This window comes from Gymnogyps californianus, chromosome 15, assembly GCF_018139145.2.
Source record: "Gymnogyps californianus isolate 813 chromosome 15, ASM1813914v2, whole genome shotgun sequence".
Taxonomy (NCBI): Eukaryota; Metazoa; Chordata; class Aves; order Accipitriformes; family Cathartidae; genus Gymnogyps; species Gymnogyps californianus.
The window spans coordinates 1,838,911-1,861,424 of record NC_059485.1 but is presented as its reverse complement, the minus strand read 5'-3'; the positions used below and the strand labels follow the sequence as shown (position 1 = coordinate 1,861,424).

Here is a 22,514-nt window from a genome sequence, read left to right as displayed (position 1 = left end):
GGAACCGGGATCATCATCACGGTGCTACGAAAACTAACTCAGGAGATGGTCCTGGAGCCACGGGGGGAACTCCCTTTGCAGTAATTGAGGGTTTCCCTCTGTGAGGTTCCTCTCTTTTTCCTCCTTCCTACTGTCCCTGAGGAGGGAGCGGGGACGGGGCTTGGCCTCCTCCCGTCCCATGGCAGCTCTGGGTGCCTCCTTTCCTGCACGAGGAAAGCAAGAGCTTCAGCCCCATCAGTCTTCGTTTCCCTTTTCTTGCACCGGCTAACGGGTGCGTAACGGCGTGCCTTGCTGTGAAGCAGCCGCCAAACCTTTCCCTCTGCCATGCGAACAGGCTGCTCTCAGCCAAAGGCTCCGAGCGAGCTGCCCGCGGAGCACCTTGCTCGTGCTGTAGGTCCGAAAGCCCTGCCTGCGTTGAGGCAGTGCTGCCTGCTGCGGGGGCCTCCGAGGCTCTGGCTCCCCGAAAAGGTGACAGCAGCCCTTTCTGCTGTTACATCTGCCTGTCCCCGCTATCAGCAGGGACACCAGCGGGTCTGGGCGGAGAAAGGGTGTTTTATCTTTGGGGAAGCAAGGTGTGCATCTGCAGCAGAGGTGAGCTGAGCAGCGCGGGGACCTCCCTGCACTCCAGGCCATGGCATCTCCCTCCTGCCAACAGCCCAGGTACTTGCAGCCGCATGGGTTGCCCCGGCCGTAGCACAGGTAGCCCTTGCCATTGCACGGTGATGCTGGCAACAACACCTTACCCCTGCCCGTAGCATGCTATCCCCAGAAGCAGCGTGGTGACCGTCGCCGTAGCACAGTAATCCTTGGAATAGCACGGTGACCCTGGCTGTGGCAAGGTATCCTGGCTGTACCGTGGTGACCCCAACCACAGCACAGTGACCGTGCCTATAGCATGGTGTCCCTGGCTGTACCACAGTGACCGTGGCCATAGCCCGGTGTCCCCGGCCGCAGCACGGTGCCCACGGCCGCGTCCCGGGGCCGCACCTCGGGCTCGTTGCGGGGGGGGGCGGACGGGCGGCGCGCCGGGTGCGCGCACCTGCCGGTACCCCGCCCCCCCCCCCCCCCCCGCGGCGGGTGGTTCCTCCCGCTGCCCGCACGCGGCGCTGCGGACGAGCCCACGCGGGAGGCGCGCGGAGGGCGGGCAGGCGCGCGGCCGGCGCGGGGCGCGCGCGGCTGGGCTCGGCTCGGAGCGGAGCGGAGCGGGCGGCGGGGGAAGATGGAAGGAGCCTCCTTCGGAGCGGGCCGGGCGGGGGGGGCCGTCGACCCCGTGGATTTCCTGAAGCAGCCGCAGACCATCCTCCGGGCGACGGCCTGGGTAAGGCGGAACGGACGTCCTGGCCGGGAAACGGGGCCGCGGGGCTCGGTACCGGGCGTTGGGCAGTGCCCGGGCACCGGGCAGCGTCCGTGCGATGTGCAGTGCCCATTGCACTGTGCAGTGTCGGTTGCATTGGCAGTGCCCGTGCAGTGTGCAATGCCTATTGCAACACGCAGTGCCCGTTGCAGCGTGCAAGTGCCCGTGCAGCGTGCAGTGCCCGTTGCATTGTGCAGTGCCCGTGCAATGTGCGCTGAGCGGGCATCGTGCAGCGTTCGTGCAATGTGCGGTGCTTCTGCAGCCGTGCGGCGCTGGTGCAGCTGTGGCGGGTGGTGGCCAGCCGTGTGGTGTGCGGCTGGCTGGGTCCCGGCCAGGGTGGCAGGGCTTGCTGGCTCCCATGGGTGTTTGCAGGGAGTTTCCTTGGGAATGGGGCAAGGTGCAGCGAGTGAATGTGCCACTGCCCCTTACCAGTTTTTCCCTGGTGCTTGAGGAAAGGGCAAGGGGATGGGGTGTAAATCAGGAGGCAGAGGACATTTTCCTTCCTTCCACACTCCATGCATGCATGTGTGTGACAGAAGAAATCTGAGGGCCAGCCCTGCCCAGCTCCCCCTGTTCTTCTGAAAGGATGTCATATTTTTTGGCTGTTTCCCATCTACGAGTTCCTACCGTGGAGCAGAAAGCAGGAGGTGGAATATGCTGTGCAGCCACTCAGGGAAGGCTTCGCTCGCCGATGGTCTGTGAATAAGCAGCACAGGAAGCTGCGCACTGATGCTCGCTGAGGCCGTCGTGCCCGGCTGCCTGGGGGCAGCCACTAATTTGCCTCCCCCAGCCTGGCTTTTACCTGCTAAGATCTGCAAGCGTGCATGGCCTCGGGAGGCTGGCAATGCCTGGCCCTTCCCAAAAGTCCCCGGCGGGGAGGGTCTGCCCAGCTCTCACCACAGCCGGCTCTGGCTCCGGTGCTTGGCCAGAGGCTGCGGGCAAGCCAAACTAGGCCTGGGGGGCTCGTCCTTGCCCATGTCACACCTCTGCTGTGCCCGGAGGCCCTCGGCCACCCACGCTGGCTCTGTGTCACCTTCAGCAGTGCCAAATGCAGGCAGTGAGTGAAAGAAAGGTGTGATGAGAAGGTGCTGCTCCCCCAGCTGCCCTCCTTCCAGCCGACACGACGGGTGCATTTGTGGGGCTCTCTAGGGTGGGGTGCCCCGGCCAAGGCCCTGTACAGCACAACATGGGAGCATGTGCTTATCTTTAAGCACGTGAGCAATTCCCTCTGCAATCACATGCTTAAAGTTAAACCACATGCTTAAGTGTTTTGCTGGATGGGAGCCAGCGTGCTTTCCAGGGCTTTGAGAAAGCCCCTGACTCCATCACTGGAGAAGAAGGGAGGCCAGGTATGGGTCTGGAGCATCCAGCTTGGGGTGGATGGGGCGTTTTGGGCAGGGTTTGGGCACCTGGCAGCAGTTGTTTCCTAGAAGCATTGCTTCAGTCCAGAAAACTTGGTCTGGATCCACCTGGATCCTCCTCAATCCTCCTCAAGTGGCAATGGCAAACTGTTGGCAGTGGTGTTGGTTTTGGGTACGTTAGATAAATTGTTGACCCACTGATGGTGAGTTAGGCCCCTCGTAAAATAAATCTGCCACCACATACCCAGAGAGCTCACCATCCTTGTACAGAAGGGGATCGGACACTGCTGGGAAGCAGAAACAGAATACGGAATAGCGAGATAAAATAAAAATTCCAGCTTAGAAAACATTCATGCATATATTTGCTGGCTGGTTTATTCAATGGCAAAGTCACTCGTTTCATGGTTCTGCGTTCACAGGGAATCTGTGAAAACCAAGTGCTTACAACTACAGAAGTGCATCAACTGAACTCTAAACAAGTGCAGGGACCCACTGACGCGGACAAATGTGGGATGCGCACTGTGCTGTCCCAAGCCTAAATGTTTTGCAATATTTGGAGTCAGCTTCAAAGCCCAGTGAGCTCCAAGGGAGGTTTTTTGCCATTTTCAGTGAGCTGGGGATCAGGCTGTGGAAGCTCATGTTAAAAGTCCTTTGGGCCACTTTCCCCAGGTCTCACATTTGCTGGCAGATCTGTCGGGGACCCTTCTCCATCACCGCTCCAGCTTGGGGGTTCAGAGCCCCGGCTGGCCTTCACTCAGCTGTTGCAGTCCGGTTACCTGTGTCTTAAACCCATTCAGCATTTACAGCTCCTTTCCCGTGTGAGCAGGAACTACAGTCGGGTGAGAGGTACGAGTGGAGGTTTCCTGCCCGCCTGCTTGCATGGCCATTGCTATTTCTTGCAGGTTTTGTAAAGCAATGTGTGCCCGGGCTCCTTCTGAGCGGTTCCTTTGCTGCTCTTGCCAGCCGGGACCCATGTCAAGATGGAGAGCTTGGACGGAGGAGGCAGCCAAAAGGGTTTGCCTGCAAGGTCTCTGCTGCCTTTCTGTTCTGCCCTGACACTCGTAATTGCTGCCCTGGGAGAGTGCGGTAGTGCTGTGGCGTACGACGGCGTCTGCTCCTTATCACGCCGTGCTGGCAGCCGGGCGGGCGGCACTGACCAACACCCCGCCGTGACGCTCCCTGATTCACAAAGCAAACAGAAACCTTCCTGAGCTTGCCTGCCTGCCGTCACGGCGGAGGGACGAGCTGCCTGTGCCTGGACGTAACAGCCGTGGATGGTTATTCAGAAAGCCCTTGACTAAGGCTTTGAGGATGACTGAGTTTAGGTGTCAGGGTGGGTTTTCTTCATGTGGTTTTCCTTCCTGTGCTTTGTTGTTGCATCTTTTAAAACGTGTTTAACCTGTGCAATTGGATCAAACCTCGGAGACGTAACCCCTGCTGTGCGTATGACGTTACATTCCTTTGGTGTGGAAAGGAGGGAGCTGCCTGGGATGTGCTGGTTTGGGTGGGATTATGGGCGATGGAGAACCACCATCGGTGCCAATCTGGCTAATGCCATCACTGGGGTTTCATGATGAGCTACCTCCAAAGGAAGGTCTAGCTCCATTTTGTGACTCCGGTAGCTGCTTCGAGGCCGTGGGTTCAGACCTTGTGCTGGCAAACATCTAAGGGACTGGCAAGTGAATGGTGTCTTCAGTGTAGAAATCCCCAAATGTAAGTGATGGCAAAAGGGGATTCCTGATTCCACCTCACACAGCAACTGCTCCCTGAGAGATATAGTAATTCTGAGTATCTGAAGGGAAAAAACTGCTCCTGGCTTGAGCTGTAAAATCAAAAGCTGGGAAGAACCATTTAACAGTTCCTCATTCATCTCTTCCCCCTCCGTCTGATGCAGTTTGTCAGATGAAGATGTGATCACTCTTGTGGTTTCCTTTTGAGACATTTTTTGCACAGCAACCCAAACTTGACATTCACAAAGGATGCCCGCAGAATCATGAGTTCCTTTCTCTGTGACTGCTAGCACCAGCTAGACTTTCCAGTGGCCACGCAGCTTTGCAGGGGCATTGTTCATTTAGCGAAGGTTTAGGTTTGACTTTTAAAAGCAGTTCCGGAAAATATTTTCAGTAATTCCTGTGAATTTCAGTAAAAGCAACAGTAAAAGCGCGGTGCCAGGTCCCACCGGTGCAGCCAGCTTGGAAGGGCTGGGCCGCTCTCGCCTCCCTCTGCCCACCCAGCCATTCCCTCTGCCTCTGTGGAGCTCAGCAGGAGATCGGGTCCCTGTTTTACTACAACACAGCGGAATACTTAAGTATTTTCTTTAAAATGGTTGTTTCTTGCTCCAGTGACCCCCCCTGTTGCTGCCTGCATGACCTACACAGCTGGACAACCTTGCCTGCAGCCAACACGTCGGCAGCTGCCTGACCCTCTCTGCTGCCGTTATCTCTTGTTTCTTAATGTTGAATGAATTTGTAGTTCATCACTTGGATCACTGGAGAGAGCTTTCCCTGTGCAGTATTTTATTTCATTGGGCCCAGTATTTTGTTTGGGTTTTCCTTGCAATAGTTTTGTGCTTTTAAGAGCAAAACCTTTATTAAGGGACTGGACTAGGGCAGCCAAATCTGATTACTTGGCAGAGGCATGGCAGCAAAGTGGCAGTCCCTCTAGCCTTTGATACGCGGTAGGGAACTTTGATGACCAGAGGTTACTTTGGCTCAGACCCAGCAAAATCTTTGTGTGCTCAGCTTTGCACTGATGTGGCTCTTAGTCCATAATACAGCAGATCATTGTCTTTCAGCAAGGCAAATGTGCTTTGCTGAGTTGTGACTTTGGTAAGGGATGTGCTGGGTGGTGGTCTGATGTATTAGGAATAGGTGGTGGTTCTTGGAGGGAGGGAGCGTGCCCTTTCTGTCCTGGTCCAGGTTGGTTTTATTTCTCCAGAGGGATGGAAAGGGCAATATTTGTGCTCATGGTAAAAGGTGTGTTTATTTTTGCTAGAAAAAACAAGCTCAGGAGCATAAGAGCCAGGCAGCAAATGAAGAAGAATATGGCTCCAGGATTGTCACTGCCCTGCACCCTCAGGACAGAGCACTTCTGAGGAGTTTCATACTCACACACTGCAAACCCAAATGCTACAAGAGTGCTGGTTTGAGATGCTGTGGGGCGTACGTTTGGGTTTGCAGGGCTACAACACACAGCTCTTGTAAGGGATTGGAGTTGGAGCCTGGAAATCTCCCTTGCTGGAGCAGACCTTGCCGGCTCCGGGCATCCTGCAGATGCCGATGGAGGTGGCTGCTTGGCGTACCCAGCAGTGGGCTGAGAACTCCCCAGGAGACAACAACGAGAAATACGAGGTGGGAGCCCCGGTGCTGCATGCTCCGAATAGCTCCCACGGCCTTCAGGGGTTTCACTGACTCTTGAGCACTTGGGGCTCTTAGAGAAGAGCTGCAAGGCTGGTCTGGCACTTAAGGAGCTCGTGGCAACGCTAAGAATCATTAGCGTGATCTTAGCTGCTCTGGACTTTGTCTGGTCTTGGCTGCTTTTCAGTAGGGTCACCAGATTTCCGTCTTAATTCTCTCTTTCCGTGGGCTGTAGATTAAAGGCAGAACTTAAATTTAACATTTTTGGTAATGGAATTATACAGAAGTTTCACTGCATCTGAGCTTAAAATGCTGTTAAATTATCATTTTCCTGTTATCACTGGTTCAAAACACTGCTGGCTTGCCATGTGCTCAGATTGCATTACTAGATTAGGAACTTTGAATGGGCACTGTGTTTCAGCCAGCATCTCTTGCCACATTAGAAAAAGTAGTTCAGTAAAAATCGGTCATGTGGTCATCAATATGCATCCTTCCCAAGCTGATTAGCCTGGTAGACATGTCCATAAACCTATTACGGCCAGCATCATACCACCTCTTTCTGTGCCAGAAACTGCATCAGGTCTTTCCTTTGTGGTCGTATCCATAGTCCTTGTGGGAGATCTGGCAGTGCTTAAAGTAGTTCTTTAGTCTTCACACCCTCCAATAAATTATGCAGATCTGTGCTGGAAACTTCCCCATGACTGACAACTGTAAAGATAAACTGGAGAGGGACCCGGGACCCGATTCCTCCAGAATCTGAGCTTGGTGGGTGTTGAAGGAGGCTGGCCCTCTGCCAAGGGTCTAACTCATCCCTGAGCGGAGTATCTGCACAAGGTACGTATGCGACTCAAGACAAGGGCTTAACTGGGGCTTATGAAAACGCTCAGTGCTAGGCAGGATTTGGCCTGTGCTGATTTGACATTAATTGTTTTCCCTTCTCATTTGGTGGTCCATCCTTCACTTGCTGGGTGGTGGGTGGCTCGAGGAGGGGAGGGTGCCGAGCGGAGTGGCATCTGTCTCACTGATGCTCGCGTTAGAGTGGCGAAGGATCACCCAGACGTTGGTACCGGCTCTCTGTACATGCAGTTTGTGCCCAACACCATTGATTGTGAGCTACAGCAGAGCAAATTAGCAGTGGATTATTTTTGTTCAAGCATTAAAATTCCTTGATGTTGACATTAATGGTTGCTTGCATGTGTAATCAAAGCAAGGTTTTGCAGTCTCCTACAACCCCACACCTTCTGGTAATGTTTTTTATAGGTCCCAAATCAAAGTACAGTGCATCAGCAGTGGAAACATCTCACCTTAAAATGGCTGACGGTTCATAAACTGAAGCTTTCAGCTTGTGCTCTCTTGCGTTATTTGCTTTTTGTTTTCCTTGCAATGGCTGTGCTCAGACCGCAAGGTCTCCTGAAGCACATTTTAGGTGCCTGGGCTACAGAAGGCTAAAAGCAACGTGGGTGAAAAATATGCGTGTCCTGGGGTCCAGCCGGCTCAAGCCCTGGGAGGGAACGTGGATCTGCGAAGTGTAATTACAGAACCGAGCCAGGCAGCCTGGCCAGCCACCTTCTTCCAGATGGTAAAAATCTGGTGCAGAGAAGGCAGCCGCAGGTCTCCCAGCTTTATGCACACCTAAAATGGTGTCTCCGTCGTGGGGCACACAGGCATCCCCAGCGCCCTGGGTTCCTGCAAGGGTCTGGCAGCAGCTGCGGGTCCAGCAGCCTGGGCATGAGTGCCTGGACACTGCCGAGCAAGGAACCTGCCCTCTCAGGCTCCCCCTTTCCTTTTTTGGGGGGAAAGAATGAGATTTCACTCGGTCTCCTGCTGCAGGGCTGCCTGCCTGTCCGTGCTGCCGGCAGCCTGCCCCTCCCTGCCCCTCCAGCACAGACCCTGCCGGGGCATCCACCAGCACAGGGCACCGGGCACTCGCTTACGGTCCCCTGCACTTAACAGCCATTGCCAGGACCAAAAGAGGCAAGAGGTCTTGCCTAAAATAGGGTGAGTGGGGAAAATGGGAGGTGAGCAGCAAGCAAGGGAAGTGGGTGAGATGTGCCTCTGGATCCAGCACTTTGGATACCAAAGGCAGCCTTGGAGCTGCAGGCTCCTGCCCAGACGCAGCCTCCAGCCTCGGGTAAGCAGCATCCCTAGGGCGCTCTCCCAGGTTTTTAGGGTGATACTCAAAACCCCTCTGCTTTCAGCTTTGCACGGCCATTTTCCGGAGTCTGGCATGGCCAGCGTACCCAGACCCTGTCACCGATCACTGCCGAGACCTGTCCTTTTGTCCTGCGTTACAGAAATGCTCGTTGGCCTGGCAAGGTAGCCCCTCTTGCTTGGAAGCAAGCTTTAAACTGGGGGAACTGGGCAGCTGGCTTTCATTAAGAAGTGAGGTCCCTGGCTTCTTGCTGGTTTGGTGTAACACGAGCTCCCTTTGCACTTGCACGAGCAGCTGATCTGCGTCATTGTGGGTCCAAGCACTTCATGCATCTCCCTGACTGGCGTTGTTCTCCCTCCCAGGGTGTGACTGAGGCACAGAAGCTCCTTTGTGTGGCTGAAGTGCAAGTCTTAATGGAAAGCATGGGAGAAGACAGCTTTCCTCCTTCCCATCCCTCCCTGCAGCTGAATGCAGAGAGGAGCACTAATGGCCCCGGCCGTGTGCTGGGATCTTCCAGCCGCTCTCTGCCACTGCGTGCCGAGGAGAGGCAGGGCTGAGCAACCCGCACACCAGGCTGCTGGCCAGGAGACCCCGAGCTGCAAGCAGATTTATGTGAAAGCTTTGGCAGGGGGCATGCAATTTCATACTGGGGTGGCTGGAGGTAATCCAGTTTTCTTACTGGGTCTTGCACCGGTTCACCCAGCGAGAGCCAAATTTGTTGCGTGTTGGGTTGGGTTGTTCAGCTGGAAAATGGAGTGTCCTGTGAATGCTCAGGCTCCTTTGCAAAGCCTGTGAGATACGGAGGAGCCACTGGGACACGGGGGCTTGCGCGGATGATGCCCCTGTGCTGTGCGTGCCAGCTATCTTGGCACTTGGTCCCGAGTGCTGTCACAGCCCTGCCTGGGGACAGGGACTGCAGTTTTGGGGACCGACCTGACAGGCAGGAGGAGGTGGGAGTCGGAGGAGTGCCTCGGGAGAGCAGGATCCCTGCATTCTTGCTCAGACCCGTAAAATCTCACTCGCAGTGGAAAATCTGACCTTGTATTTTTGCTTTCAAGTCTCTGATGAACTGGTTGTGGGTTTGAGCAAGTGCAGTTTGTAGAGGTGATTGGAAAATGGCACGTGTTTTGCATGAACTTTAAAAAAATCATATGGGTTTTATTTTCCCCCATCTACCCACATTTTCTCAAAAAATTTTTTTTCATCTATACTTAGAAAGACAACGCCAAGTCTATTCTCATTAAGATGCTTTACCAGCACCAGTTGTTTTTTTTAAGGAAAACTATAAAATTTCAGTCACGGGGGGAGGGAGAGAAAACCCATGGAAAGACTTGTTTTCACTGAAAAGCATGTTTTGACAGGAGTATTTCAGCCAGCGCTGATGTTTTGAGCGCATCTATCAAATGCGTGTGCTTGCAATTCATTACTATTTTGGCCTCCCGAGAAGAAGCCGCATGTCCCATGTTGCCTGCATCGAAACGCTGCAGGCAGCGCCCAGTCGAGGGGGTCTTGTGGCGTGAGCTGCTCGGGTCATCCGGCAGCAAGAAGGATGCTTTGCTTTGCAGAACCCTCTGGAGTTTGAAGTTAAGTGGTGAAACATCTTTTTTTTCCATCTCCGGTAATAGTTGCGCTTGCAGCCGTCCCAGAAGCGCTCCCTGGGCATCCTCTGTCGACAGCCCCAGGCGTGCAAACCTGCGTGCAGGCAGCCAGACACCCTGTCCTGTAGCGTCCTTAATCGTATTTATGGGAACCCTCCCTCACCCACTGAAAATGTGAGCCCCCAACAGGCACCCGAAAGCACAGAGAAGTAGTCCAGGTTGTTAATCCTGGGAGGACTAAGTAAAACACTTATCGGAGAAGCTGAGTACGAGTTTGCTGGCCTGCCAGAGAAATAATCCTGTGGAATCAGAGGTTCTCAATTATTCATGTTTTCCAGAATCACATTATTTCTTCCAGGGCCTGTTTTATAAATGCTGCTGCTATTTCTGATGGTAAATAACAATTTTGCATTATTTATGAACAGATTTTTACAACTGCTGATATTACAGCTGCTGCCAAAGCCCTGGGAAAATTATTATTACTGTTTGTTGTTGTTTCTTTCTTACAATGCAACCCTCTTGTTCTTTGCATGATGATGATGTGCCCGGCGCGGTGTGACAGCCGAGCGCTCCGTAAGTGCAGTGCCAGCGAGGAAGAGGGTGCAAATGCATAGCGGGTGACTCGGGTTGCCGTCGAGCTTGTGGCTGGTGCTCAGAGCTGAGATGAGCCGGGGATGGATGGGGGACAGGACCCCGGGTCGTGGTTAAATTCGAAGAGGAGGAAGGCCTGATAATCTCCCTGTGCCAGCCGTGGAGAGGTCCGTGGGACATCTGTACTTTCTACCCCCTGTTAGGGCTCCAGGGGGAATCAAAGGTTGCACCTGAATTTTGCAGATGCACATTTGGAAACCCACATTTCTAGGAGGGCGTTGTTCAAGAACGGGCTAATTCCCGGGGCTGAGGAGCGTTTCCAGGGCCAAAACTCACTCCTGCTGCCTGTCGCCTAGACAGGGACGCGTGCTCGCCTCTGCCGGGGTGGAAATGCTGATCTCGGCTAAGCAGGCCATGGAGAGAAGGGGCCAGCGCAGAGCCAGTGGGGGTCTAGGGCAGCGATGGGAGGTACACGAGGTGTTTTGATGGAACCAGCTCCAAAGAGCTGCTGCCGGGACCCGCAGGTGAATCCCTGGGGGTTTTTGCAGGACATCGCCTGCTCCTGGCTGAGCAGGGCAGGACAGCCGCCCTCTCCAGCCGCCGCTGTCAGCAACACTGGGTGTCGGGAGCGAGCTCTGCTCTCCTCACCCCGCGGTGGGACCTCCTGCACATCTTCGGGTAGCTCAGGGATGCCAGCTAAATTAGCAAGCAGATTTCAGAGCATCTCCGCCACCCGACACAGGCCAGCTTACTGCTGGCCTGAATTTTAAGTGCTAGAAGCAATAGGAGTCTGCTGTCACTAATAGAGCTCCTGGCTAAAAGGGTTTAAAGATGAGCCCTGCCCTCGGTTGTCCTGCTGGTGGGTTTCTGGAGGTGGGAGTGAGCGTGGTGGAACCTGCTCGTCCGTCACGTGCTTGTAGATATCAGCATGAGAAGCTGGTGGCAAAGTCCCAGGCTTGGGGTGCTGGGGTGGCTCCTTGCCCGAGCTCCTACACACTTGAAGTAGGACGTACTCCAGAGATTCTGTCTGCTGCTTCTGCTCATCATTTATTTCACATGACACCCTACAGAGAAAAAAAAGTATCCCTCACCAATTCTTCACATTTTAGTAATTCAGTCCCTTACAGATCCATTTCTTTGTTCTCCAATTTGGAAGAGACTTAGTGGAGACAATCTGAGACGTGTTTGCTAATGGGACACTTGCATTTGTAAGTAGCTGCAGGCAGAAGCAGCTCTGGCCCAGCTTCACCCCAGCACTGGAAGGAGTTTGGAGGAGAGAAATCCAAACGAAATCCTTCGGGCAGGCAGGAGTGAGACATTTGGCCAGTGCTTGGGAGAAAATGTCTATCATGATGTTGTGTTAAAGAGTGGTTAGAGCTTTCTGAATGGTTTGCTCATAGTGGCTTCTGCTCCGTTTCACCTAGCTCTGCTAACGCTGCGCTTCAGGGAGTGCGGGGCTGTAGGTGGTGGCCCACGGCCGGGCATCAGCTCTGTGGGTGAGATGCAGGTGACTTTGCAAAGGCCACCGGCTGCAGTTTATCATGTGGCTCTTCGGCTGCCACCTCTGTCTGTTGCCTGTCTCAGTCTCGTGCACTTCATGTCGTGCTGTTACTGCAGAAGATGTAGCGGGGCATCCAGAGCGGGAACTGCATTGTACCCCGAGATCCCAGCTGCTCCTGGGCAGCCGCCATGCCGGGGCATGCTGGAGGAGCCTCTTATCTCTCCGCCTGCGTACGTGGCTTCCAGCTGTGTCCTGCGAGCCGGCGGGGCGGGGAGGCGTGCAGGGATGCGGGGAGCCGGTGCTGGCAGTGAGGGACAAGATCAGAGGTTCGCAGCTTGATGGAGGGGCACCTGCACACCTTGCTTCCCTCCCTGCTCGCAGCCTTGAAATCCAAACAGCGGTGCAGCGCTTTCTAGGCTCTAACGGAGCAGGTTCCAGAGCAAATTGTAATGCAGCTGGTCCCGCGGCTTCCACTTGGTGCCTTTGGTGTCGGAGGGATAAGGGAATTACTTTAGCATGCAGCATCTTGAACGGTATTAATTTAGGCAGCCGGCTGCGTGCTGCCATCCGGCTCCTTCCCTGCCTGCAGGGACATGAAACACCCTTGGGTCTCAGCAGTGGGACCTGGGCAGCTGCCGGCAACCCCCCTGCCCTTTTGTCCCTCGCAGGGCCGAAACCAGGTCACTGGATAATGGATGCAGGGGCTGCATCCTTCAACCCCTGCTAAGCCAGGCAAAAAATGGCCCTGTTGTTCACAGGGCAGCCTCTCCCCCTGCCCCGCTGCGCCCAGGTGAGCTGCTCCCCACCTCCCTCCGCTGCCGTGTCCTGTCCCCCCTCCACTGAGCATCCAGTCCTTCCCTGGGTCAGCCTGCTCAGCAACTCAATTATCCCCTGTAACTTCATTTCTCCCCGCTCCGCAGTGACACAAGGGGGTTTACTGAGCACAGCCTGACAGTGGAGAGCAGCACGAGCAGAAAGACTGTGCAGAGACCTGGCCCATCTATTTATTTTTTCCCTCCCCAGCCTGTCTGGAGAATAACATCTCTTAAAATACTCTACAAACCAAGCCACTGACAGGCAGACAGGCTCACAGCGAAGGAGGACCTCGGTACCGTCCACCAGCCCATTGCTTGGGGCCACCAACCAGGCGAGAGTCGGGATCTGTCTAACAAATGCCATGTTGCCATGGAGTCAGACAGGATTGAATCCAATTATGTTGCTGTTGGAAAACAGAGTTAAATGTAAACAGCAGCAACTTGTGTCTTCTCCTTCCTTCTGCAGATTTTCTCCATTGTGGTGTTTGGCTCCATCGTGAACGAGTGCTACGTGAACACGGACAGCCAGAACCCTGAGCTGCTCTGCGTCTTCAATGAGAATGAGAGTGCCTGCAGCTACGGCATCGCCGTTGGCATCATTGCCTTCTTTGGCTGTATCTTCTTCTTTGTCGTGGACCTCTACTTCCAGCAGATCAGCAGCGTGAAGGACCGCAAACGGGCCGTCCTGCTGGACCTCGGCTTTTCAGGTACATCTCTGGCTTTGCTGTGCTTGCGAAGGACGATGCTGGCTCCGTGGGCAGCGCGGGGTCGTTGCTGTACCGTGCAGCACCATGCTTGAGTCCTCCCCTCTCCTCCCATGGCGTGGCACGACTCATGTGCCTCTGTCGGGGAGAACAGGGGTGGCAGATGGGTTGTCCCATCCAGCTGTGAGCTCAGAGGCAGCAGCGAGGAAGCCAGTGTGTGGTGGCTTTGGGGCAGAGGGGTGTCCCACTCTTCTGTGTCACTTCTGCAACCGGAGACGTTCGCTGAGCTGGGTTCGGTGAGGCCACCCAGAGAAGTGAGGCTTGGTGGTCGCTTCTCAGAGAGCAGACGGGGCGTTTTACCCTCCCACATCTCCTGTTTCTGGCTCAAGCAAATGTGGTTTCATCAGTTACATCTGGGTCTGTTTTCACTTTGTGCATGTGTGTTTTGGAACAAAGCAGTAACACGCTTCTACATACCGCTGTAATTCCCCGCTGCCTCCAGGACTGCGGTGTGCAGGTGGGTCTGGGGCTCCCAAGGGCTGGCACAGATCTTCTGCAGCATCTTGAGCCCCTTGACCTGGAGCTCATCTGTGTGAACACGAGCAGGCAGGATGCCTTGAGCCGGGAGAGGCCATCCTCCGCTCGGCTGCTGTGGGAGTTGCCTGGCTGAGTTTGCAGCTGATGTTCTCCATTTCCAGGCTCTTGTGTTAGCAAAGTCTGAAGGTGATTTATCCAGCACAAGTGTCGCTGATGGCTCTCTGGTCCCAAATGAAAACATCCGTCATCGCCTCCCTGCGCTTGCCTGTTGTTAAGGATGTTCTCTCCTTGCTGGAAAGCTTATTTCCGTGGTGCTAGAGCACTGGCGTCCAGCCCTTGTTAGATGATATTTACAGCCCCTTCCGTGGGGCTCGGTGCCTGCAACCCTTCGATTCAAATGGAAGGGGAACATCACATCCATCTTCTGGCTGATGCGGCGTGTAACGGTGCGAGGCTGTGATCCTCCCTGCCTTCCACCTCGTAACAACCGTTCTCTCCCCTGCCAGGCATGTGTGAAATGGTACCACTCTCAATCTCTGCCTCATTTCTCTTTTGCACTTGTCGTGCATCGTGTTTGCATTCACGAGCTTCAGCAGCGAGCTGGAGAAGACAGGTTCTGCCCTGCAAAGCCTCTGCTGTGCAGGGGTTTTGTGCTCTGCCCCGGCGCCAGGCTGCAGTATTGCACCGGAGGTCTGCGCTAGTAAATCCACCCAATGCAGCCGTGCTGCCAGCAGTGACTTTGTTATTACCCCAGGATCGATGGGTGTGTTCTGGGTGCATCGTGTCTGCAGCCTGTGTCCGGGCAGAGACGTCCTGCTCCCTCGGGCCATCCCCTCTGCGGGCTTCTTGGTAGAAAACAGGCAAGTCACTTCCTTGCTGGTAAAACAAATCAATCACTTAATGCAGATCATGTGGACGCGAGCCTGTGGCTGACGCAGCGTCACTTATCGGGGTCTGCAAAGTGCGGTCTTCCATAGCTGCCCTCCAGCCTGGCATTGCCTCTGTTCATGCTGCCTGGTACGTCTCCCCGCCAGCAGCTCCTTACCTTTCTCGCTGCTTTTGTACAGTCCCCGCTCTCCCCGCTTGATGAACCGTTTTCCACAGGGCACCCTAGCAAATGCTGTGCTGAAATCCAGCTTGGCGCTGATATAAACGGGAACTCTTGTAACAAAGTCCTTGGTCGCAGGTGAACGCATCTCCACCCAGTGCTGTTTTTCCCATCTCCTCCTAAGCCCAAATTCGGTGCAGCGTTGCCTCGTTGGCTCCCAGGGGAGGGTGCGGGTCCCTGGGCTCCGGCAGGAGGAATTGGTCAGTGTATTTTATCCCATTCCTGTTGTTGTGCCTTCACTTCTCTAAAATTATGGCTGCCCCAAACCTTTCTTACAGCCCTACTGCCGTAGCCTGTACACCCACTCACACGGAAATGCCGGGCAGTTGGTCGCTCCCAGAATAAGTGTCGATACAAGCGGATCCCGCAGCGGAGATGAAGTGCGGGGTTCCGTTGGCACGTGAAGCTTCCGCAGCTGCAGAGATCGCAGCCTGCCGTACTCCCCTGCGCTGCTCCCAGCAGCCTCGGGCACCCAACCTGCCAGGAGGCAGAGCTGACCCATGTAATTTGCCTCGTTTAACTACCTCCATGTTAATAACCCCTGGAGACTTCCCCTGTGGGACCCTCTTACACTGTCCCCTTCTTTTTTCCTCCCCACCGAGGATGGGATTCTTGGTTTCCTCTTGCTTCTTTGCAACTGTTTCATCCCTTCTCTCCGTATGTGATCTCTGCGTTATTGCTTGATGTAAAAGCTGAAAATGCATCTGGGAAATAACCGGGTGAGGAGCATGCTAGGGTACGAGGGAGCATTGCAAACGGGGCGGTGTGCAGGGGGGTGAGAAAAGCAGGTCGTTTCTGGCCCTTTGCCCGGGTCACCCAGGAGCCTGATGCCGGCTGCCAGCGAAGCAGATGTCGGCTGGCAGTTGCTGTCAGTGGAGGTTGTGGGGGGAGTTAATGAAAGCGTTAACCCGCAACTTTCTTTTGCTGGAAGGAAGGACTTGTGCATCAGATCAGTGGCAGATCAGAGCCACCGAGCCGGCTGGGAGGTAACGCTGGGGCGCAGGCAGGGGTGCAGGCAGAGGTGCAGGCAGGGGTGCAGGCAGGGCCACCACACTGTACAAACGGCATTTGCGACTTTCTCTTCCATCTGCTCTTACAGCTGCTCGTGTAGACGTGCACTTGCTTGAGACCAGGCTGTAATTATGGCTGTAACACATCTTTCCTGGTGTTTGCACTCTGTTGTCTGCAGATCCTAAAATGATAATTATCTACTGGCTCTTGCGGTGCTTCCTGGCATTCTCCTTTTCCCCAGCGTGCTGGAGGGTGCAGAGCTGCTACCATGCCTGTTTCCAGCTGGAGCTGGCACTGGCACACGTAGCCTCACCACACCACCGGCAGCTCAGCCCTCTTCCTGAGGTTTTCAAATTTGTGGGTAGCAACAGACACCTCCAAAACACCCGCTGACACCCGATGCTGTAAATGCACCGGGGGCTGGGAGCAGGCACTGCCAGCCCCTCCGTGGGACCGGGACCGAGCGGGTGCCGGTCGAGGGCACAGCCGTGTTCCCGGTGAGGCGCTGGGTGCGAGGGGAGTCAGCTGCAATCCCACGTGTCTGATTCACGTTAGTGGGTGCTAAGTCTCATCTCGAAGCAGTGCTAGCAGAAGGTGAACATGATCACAAATGAAAATAAGTGCTGGTGCAGACACAAAAATAGTTCCCATAGCGCTCCCTGGGAGGCCTGATCTCACACGCAGGCGTGTGTCAGTCCTCCAAACTTCAACCAACGCCTGGCCGGTGTCTCTGGAGATGCTGTCCGTGCCTGACCCCATCTCCCCCGTTGGCAGCAATACCTGCTTTCCCGCTCCCCCAGGGCACTGGAGGAAATCCTTTTTTCTTCTCAGGGATCCAGGCAGAGCTGGATGTGGAGGGGAAAGGCTTGTCTCTGCGTCGCGAAACCTCCGGGAAGTCCACGTGGGTGGCAGCAGAAGCGACCCCCACTAGACATTTCTGGCTGAAGAAGCGAATGGTTTTAGCCCCGGGAAGGTCAGCGTCTCACATATCTCAGTGCTGCAGAGGAAGTCGGTAGCTGCAATACCCAGCGCAGCCGGTGCACGTTCAGAGATGTGCATGATGTCATTTTAACTCTTGAAAACCCTTAGAAGACACCAGCGATAGATGGGGCTTTGTGCCGCTGGTTGGCGGGCAGTCCCCGTGTGGTGGCTGTGACTTGTGCTCTGCGGTAGTGTCCTGCCCAGGAGCGTACGAGGGAGGACCCACTGCACTAGGTTGAGCGTTAAACAAAGAAACGGTCCTCCCGAACAAGTTCACCCTCTATAAACCAGTGACACAGCCTAGTCTTGTTGGAGAGCCCCTGTGTCCCTTGGTGCCGGCACTGCATGGCTCCAGAGCTTGTCTGTGAACATCCCTCTGCTCCCCACAGTGCGGCTCTGAATTAACCTGTTGGGAGCTGCTCTTCTGTTTCATCTCTGGTCTTTCGACTTCCAAACACTGCTGTCTCCAGGAAAGTGCGTTTTTGAGCGAGAAACTCCTGACTGAGGCTTGCTCCTCGAGCATGGGAGGGCAGTGCTCCCCGCTGCCGTGGCATTTGCTCCCCAAGTACCCGGAGGTGGGAGCGCTGCAGCAGTGCAGCATCTGGAGATGTGGTTCAGCATCTCCTGCACCGAGACCTGCCGGGGGACCGCTACCTACCATGCTCACCACATGCTGGTCATCCGAGCTGCAGCCAACGCCGTATCTAGGGCATGCACCTTCCCGTGTCCGCATTTAGGGGTTGGATCTGCTTCCCCTAACAGGGGCCAGCTGCTGGTAAAGCCCCTTTATAACAGAGCTGGGGAACTAGAAAGCATCTCTGTCCCTGAGGATGACCTTTAAGGAGTAAGCCCCAGAGGTCTCGTTTAACACTGACAATAAGTGGTCATCCGAAGGGGAAGTGAAAATGTATATGCAGAGATTTGGGGAGATTTTGGTGGCAGGCGTTAGCTGTAGTTGGCAAAATGAGGCTGTTGTATTAGTCTGTAATTTGGAAAAGGAAAGCCTGGATGATCCTCGCTGGAGGTTGTGTTGCTGTGAGGGCAGTTCAAGGGCTCGAGTACGGCCAGGCTGATAAAAGCATCGCTGGTCGGGAAGCCCCAGGCCCAGTCGTGCAAGAGAAGGAGATGAGGAGCGTGTCTTCTTAAACTGCAGTTAGGAGCAAATTTTGAATTAAAGGCGAGGTGTGCCATGAGCCCTGTAACTCTCGCACGGGATGTGGATGCACATGTGCATTTTATATCGTACTTAGGAACAACTGGCGAGATAAAGGGGAATAAAGGAAGCTTCTTTCCTCTCCCTGCAGTCAGACTGTGCTTTGCAGCCGGCTGCCCCATGGGACTGGCAGTGTGGCTGCTCATACTGATGTGCTAATGATCCTTGGGAAGGTGCTGGGTAGCTCAGCGTCCCGCCTGCCGGTGCCCGGCATCCACGCCTGCGCTGACACCCAGAATCGGCGGATGAGGGGGGACCTTTGTGCTGGGGATGCTCGGGAAAGCTGGAGACCCTTAAAACAGCATCGTGGAAGGCTCCAGGTTGTGCAGCTCCTCTTCCCAGCGCTGGAAAGCATCACTGCTCCTTACACTGTGTGCTTATGGCTTGCTTCTTGACTATTTTCTGAGCTCCTTGGCATCAGGCAGTGCTGTTGGCTGGTGATTGAATTAGGGGAGCTGCAGCCCTATCTTGCTCAGCCAGCTTTGGTTCCAGTAAGGAATAATCACCAGAGCGTTTTTGCTCAATCCCGCAGAGCTCAGAGAGGCTGAAAACAGGAGCACAGTCAGCGGAGGGCAGCAGGGATGAGCAGAGCTCTCTCACGTGAAGCCCGCATGCCTCTCGGCTCCGTGGGCAGCCCTGCCGTGTCCCTGCCCTGGGCACACCACACGATGAGCACTTGCTCGTTTGCTGCGCTCTTGGGATGCACTGACGTCCCAGGGTCACTCGTGGTCCCTGTGTTCGGAGCAGGGCTTAATCGCAGCCTGTCCATATTCCTGGGTGATTATTCCTTGCCTTTTTTCAAGCTCTCCGGCTGTGTCCTTGGACCAAGGCAGAAGCAGAACAGCTGTAAAGCCATCTCCTGCATCAGCCGAGCAGCCTGGTGCTGCTCCCAGGAGTGCAGGCTTCTTCCTGGCTGAGGCTTGCAGTATCCAGTCCAAAGTCTCTAAGAGCTGGTGGTGTCCAGGGAACAGTGGGAATGGCGGGTCAACACACTGGGGTGCTGGAACTGAGTTGGTAGCGCCTCGACGCCCGCGAGCAGGCTGAAATCTCACAGACTGTGAGGACCGCATGTCCAGAGAGGGTGTGCTGTCCCTGTAGGTCTTCGAGATCAGGTTGAGATGTAGGTGAGCTAAACTTCAGGCAGGCAACACACTGGATGACCCTTCAAGGTTCCTTCCATCCCTGTTTTTCTGCTGATTGCAAATCAGCCTCTTTTAAAATAGCTCCGTTTGGGCCACACCACAGGCCAAGGCACCCAAGGTCACTGTTGCTATTTGAAAATCTTGATGGCAGCGTGTTTGTGCATCAGCAAACGGGGGTCCTTGCAGCAGAGGAGGCCGTGGGCAGGGACAGCACTGACCAGCTCTGTTCTCTTTCAGGTTTCTTGTCCTTCCTGTGGTTTGTAGCCTTCTGCTTCCTAGCAAACCAGTGGCAACGGACGACGATGAGCAAAGGGGTTTTGCAAGGAGCAGACGCTGCCCGGGCAGCAATCACCTTCTCTTTCTTCTCCATTATCGTCTGGGTGAGTTCAGCTTCAGAGCTAAGGTGGGGAGAGGAGAAATGAAACCTGCTCTGGGCTCAGCGCTGACCTGGGAGGAGGAATCTGGGGCACGGTTTGGAGAAGTGAATCCTGGTGGGCAGCAAGGGGCTGTACTGAGGAAACCTGTGGTCCCTCCAAATAGAGATGAAACTTGTGGTTTCTTACCCGGGAAGCATCAGCTCAGTCCCTTCTCGCTGGGGAATTCCAGACTTCCCCTTCTTCTGTGGCTGCAAAGTTGCATTCCCATCGAAAACGTGTTGCCAGCCACGAGCTGTCCTCATTTCAGGACCTTGTTAGACCCCTGGGAGCAGCTTGGTTGGAAGCGAACGAGTCCCCAGGAGCAGATCACTTCCATGAGCTGGTCTCACGAGATGGCAGGGGGATTTTGGGAGCTCTCAGGCTCATCAGCTCACCCTCGGGGGAAGCCAGGCTGGCTCCTCTGCTGCCCACCCCAGAGGCAGGGGCTTGCAGAAACCCCCTTTGCTCCTGCTTTTAGGCTCTGTGCATCCCCGGGGCCGCACAGCGGCAGAGGTATGTTCGCCAGGGGTGTGCAAAACCCCGTGGGGCCCCTTGACCGCTGCTGCTGGACCCCGCATGTACCTGGGGGTGCCTGCGCCGCTCAGGGGGCTCCTGCTTCGGAGGCTGCGCGTGGAGGAGCAGGAATGGCCCCTGCGTCACCACCACCCCCTCTCTGGCATTTCGCGGGCAGAGAGCACCCAAGATGTGCAGTAATTCCATATTGCCTTAAAAGAATTGGGGCAAAAGACAGTCTGAGGCTTTCCAGCAGCAGGCCTGGCTCCAGTTACTCGCCAGTTTAACTGCTCCCCGCTCTATTATTATCCAAATAAATCTCTTTTAATCCCAGCTCCCCCGCAGCTCTTCTCCATCGCTGTATTGCCAGACAGCCCGTTTAATGCAGCCGCCGGGGAAGGGCGTCGGGTGGGCTGCTCTCCCCTGTCCCGTCAGCATCTGCTCCCACCCCAGGGAGGGCAGTGGGGATGCCGGTCCCCTGCTACCGGCACGGAGGATGGCCGGGATGTGGGGTCACACCGGCAACCCCTCCGCTGGTACCGTTAATAAACCCAGATGCTCTGCGGGATCGATACGTGGCACACAACCAGTGCCTGCCCCGCTGCCGCGGTCCCACTAGCACCGGCCGGGGAGCGGGCGCTGGGCGGTGGTTGGGAAGCCGTTCTCAGTGTCTGCGGGCATCTCCTCCCCCCCGCCCCGAGCCTGTCATTTATAAACTAATTGAATTGTTAATGAAACCTCCTGAAATAAGAGCGAGCGTGGTGCGCTCACGGCTCTGCCGCCCGCATTTCCCACGGTTTGTGACCTGAATACTGGCAACCTGGAAAGGGTGAAGGAGTCTCGGCAGAACCGACCTATTTTGCTGGCCCGGGGCTCGGCAGCTTTCCCTCCCCGCAGCAGATGGGTTTATTGGTGCCAGCGGTGCCAAATCTGCACGGCCAGGGACCCGAGCCCAGGCTGCGACCTGTCCCCAGCCAAGGCAGAGCTTTGGGGGACAACCTGTCACACAGAAATGGCTTCTTTAGCATTAGGGGTTGTGGTTTGGGGTTGTTTTAGCTCTCGGCTATAACGGAGCGGGGCCAGGAGCCGCCTGGGATGCTGCGATGCGCTCGGCGCTTTGCAGCGAGCTGGGGTGACGTGGGGTCCTGGGGGGATGTGGGGTCCTGGGGGAGGATGCGGGGTCCTGGCCGCGGCGTTGCCATCCCTCCCTAACCCTCCTCCATCCCGCGGCAGGTCGCGCTGGCGGTGAAGGCGCTGCAGAGATACCGCCTGGGGACGGACATGTCGCTCTTTGCCACCGATCAGTTCGCCACCGACCCCAACGCGGCGTACCCCGGCTACCCCACCGGCAGCGGCATCGAGAGCACAGAGACCTACCAGAGCCCCCCCTTCACCGAGACCTTAGACACCAACCCGAAAGGTTACCAGGCGCCAGCGTACTGAGGGGCGAGGGCCGTGTACCAAGAGACCGAGTCCTACGGTGCAGTACACTTAACCGGTTGATTGCAAATGTATTCAGTCCCATTTCCTTAATGTGGCAAGTCAGTGCTGGGTTCCTTACTATTAGCTAGTTGTGCAGTGAATTCTGTACAGTGGTATTGGTTCTTGTCTTACCTGTCCAAGGGTTTTATAAAAGCAGTGTTCCCTCTAAGTCAGAAGGAAGGAAGGTTGCTACCACATCACCGACACGTGGCGAAAGATGAATAAATGCCCTCTCTGCGGCTTGACGCCGGGCATTGGGCTCTGCTGAGCGCCCGGAAAAGCCCAGAATACCTTTTCCTGTTAGAAAACACAGTAGCTGAGGAGTTGCTATTTATCTCGTTCTTCCAGAGCTAACACAGAATCGGTCTCATGGTGGCGAGGGTGGGCGGGCGGCGCTGGGGAGGTCGGCCCCGTGCTGCTCCCGCTGCGGAGCTTTCCTGTACGCGTTCCGTGGAAAGTGCCAAATTCACAAAGAAATAAGCGGTGTCTGTGTTACTTTTATTTGTATATATTTACTGTACAAAAACCAAAAATCCAAATAGGTGTTTCCAACTTAGCTTAGGATGCAAGCGGCACGGGGGGGCGGGCACAGCGGGTTGGGGTTATGCTGAATATCCACATTGCTTCTACGCTTCAACAGGGTTCTGGTTGAGGATGTAAAAAGTTACTGTTTGAAACT

General features: G+C 55.3%; 1 protein-coding gene across 1 annotated transcript; it reads left to right on the top strand.

The window, feature by feature from the left end:
• The first annotated feature begins 1,219 nt into the window (after nucleotides 1-1,219).
• On the top strand, nucleotides 1,220-21,846 carry SYNGR3 (synaptogyrin 3). Its single transcript, XM_050906206.1, has 4 exons — nucleotides 1,220-1,318; nucleotides 13,195-13,435; nucleotides 19,662-19,804; nucleotides 21,587-21,846. The coding sequence occupies exons 1-4, from the start codon at nucleotides 1,220-1,222 to the stop codon at nucleotides 21,794-21,796; spliced, it is 693 nt and encodes a 230-aa protein (XP_050762163.1). The 3' UTR covers nucleotides 21,797-21,846.
• The last annotated feature ends 668 nt before the right edge of the window (nucleotides 21,847-22,514 follow it).

What these genes read in the sequence shown, in the direction of transcription:
- SYNGR3 (XM_050906206.1), top strand. Translation starts at nt 1,220, where the DNA reads ATGGAAGGAGCCTCCTTCGGAGCGGGCCGGGCGGGGGGGGCCGTCGAC. An exon ending in TCCTCCGGGCGACGGCCTGG is followed by an intron (nt 1,319 to 13,194) that starts GTAAGGCGGAAC and finishes TTCCTTCTGCAG; the next exon opens with ATTTTCTCCATTGTGGTGTT. An exon ending in TCTTCTCCATTATCGTCTGG is followed by an intron (nt 19,805 to 21,586) that starts GTGAGTTCAGCT and finishes ATCCCGCGGCAG; the next exon opens with GTCGCGCTGGCGGTGAAGGC.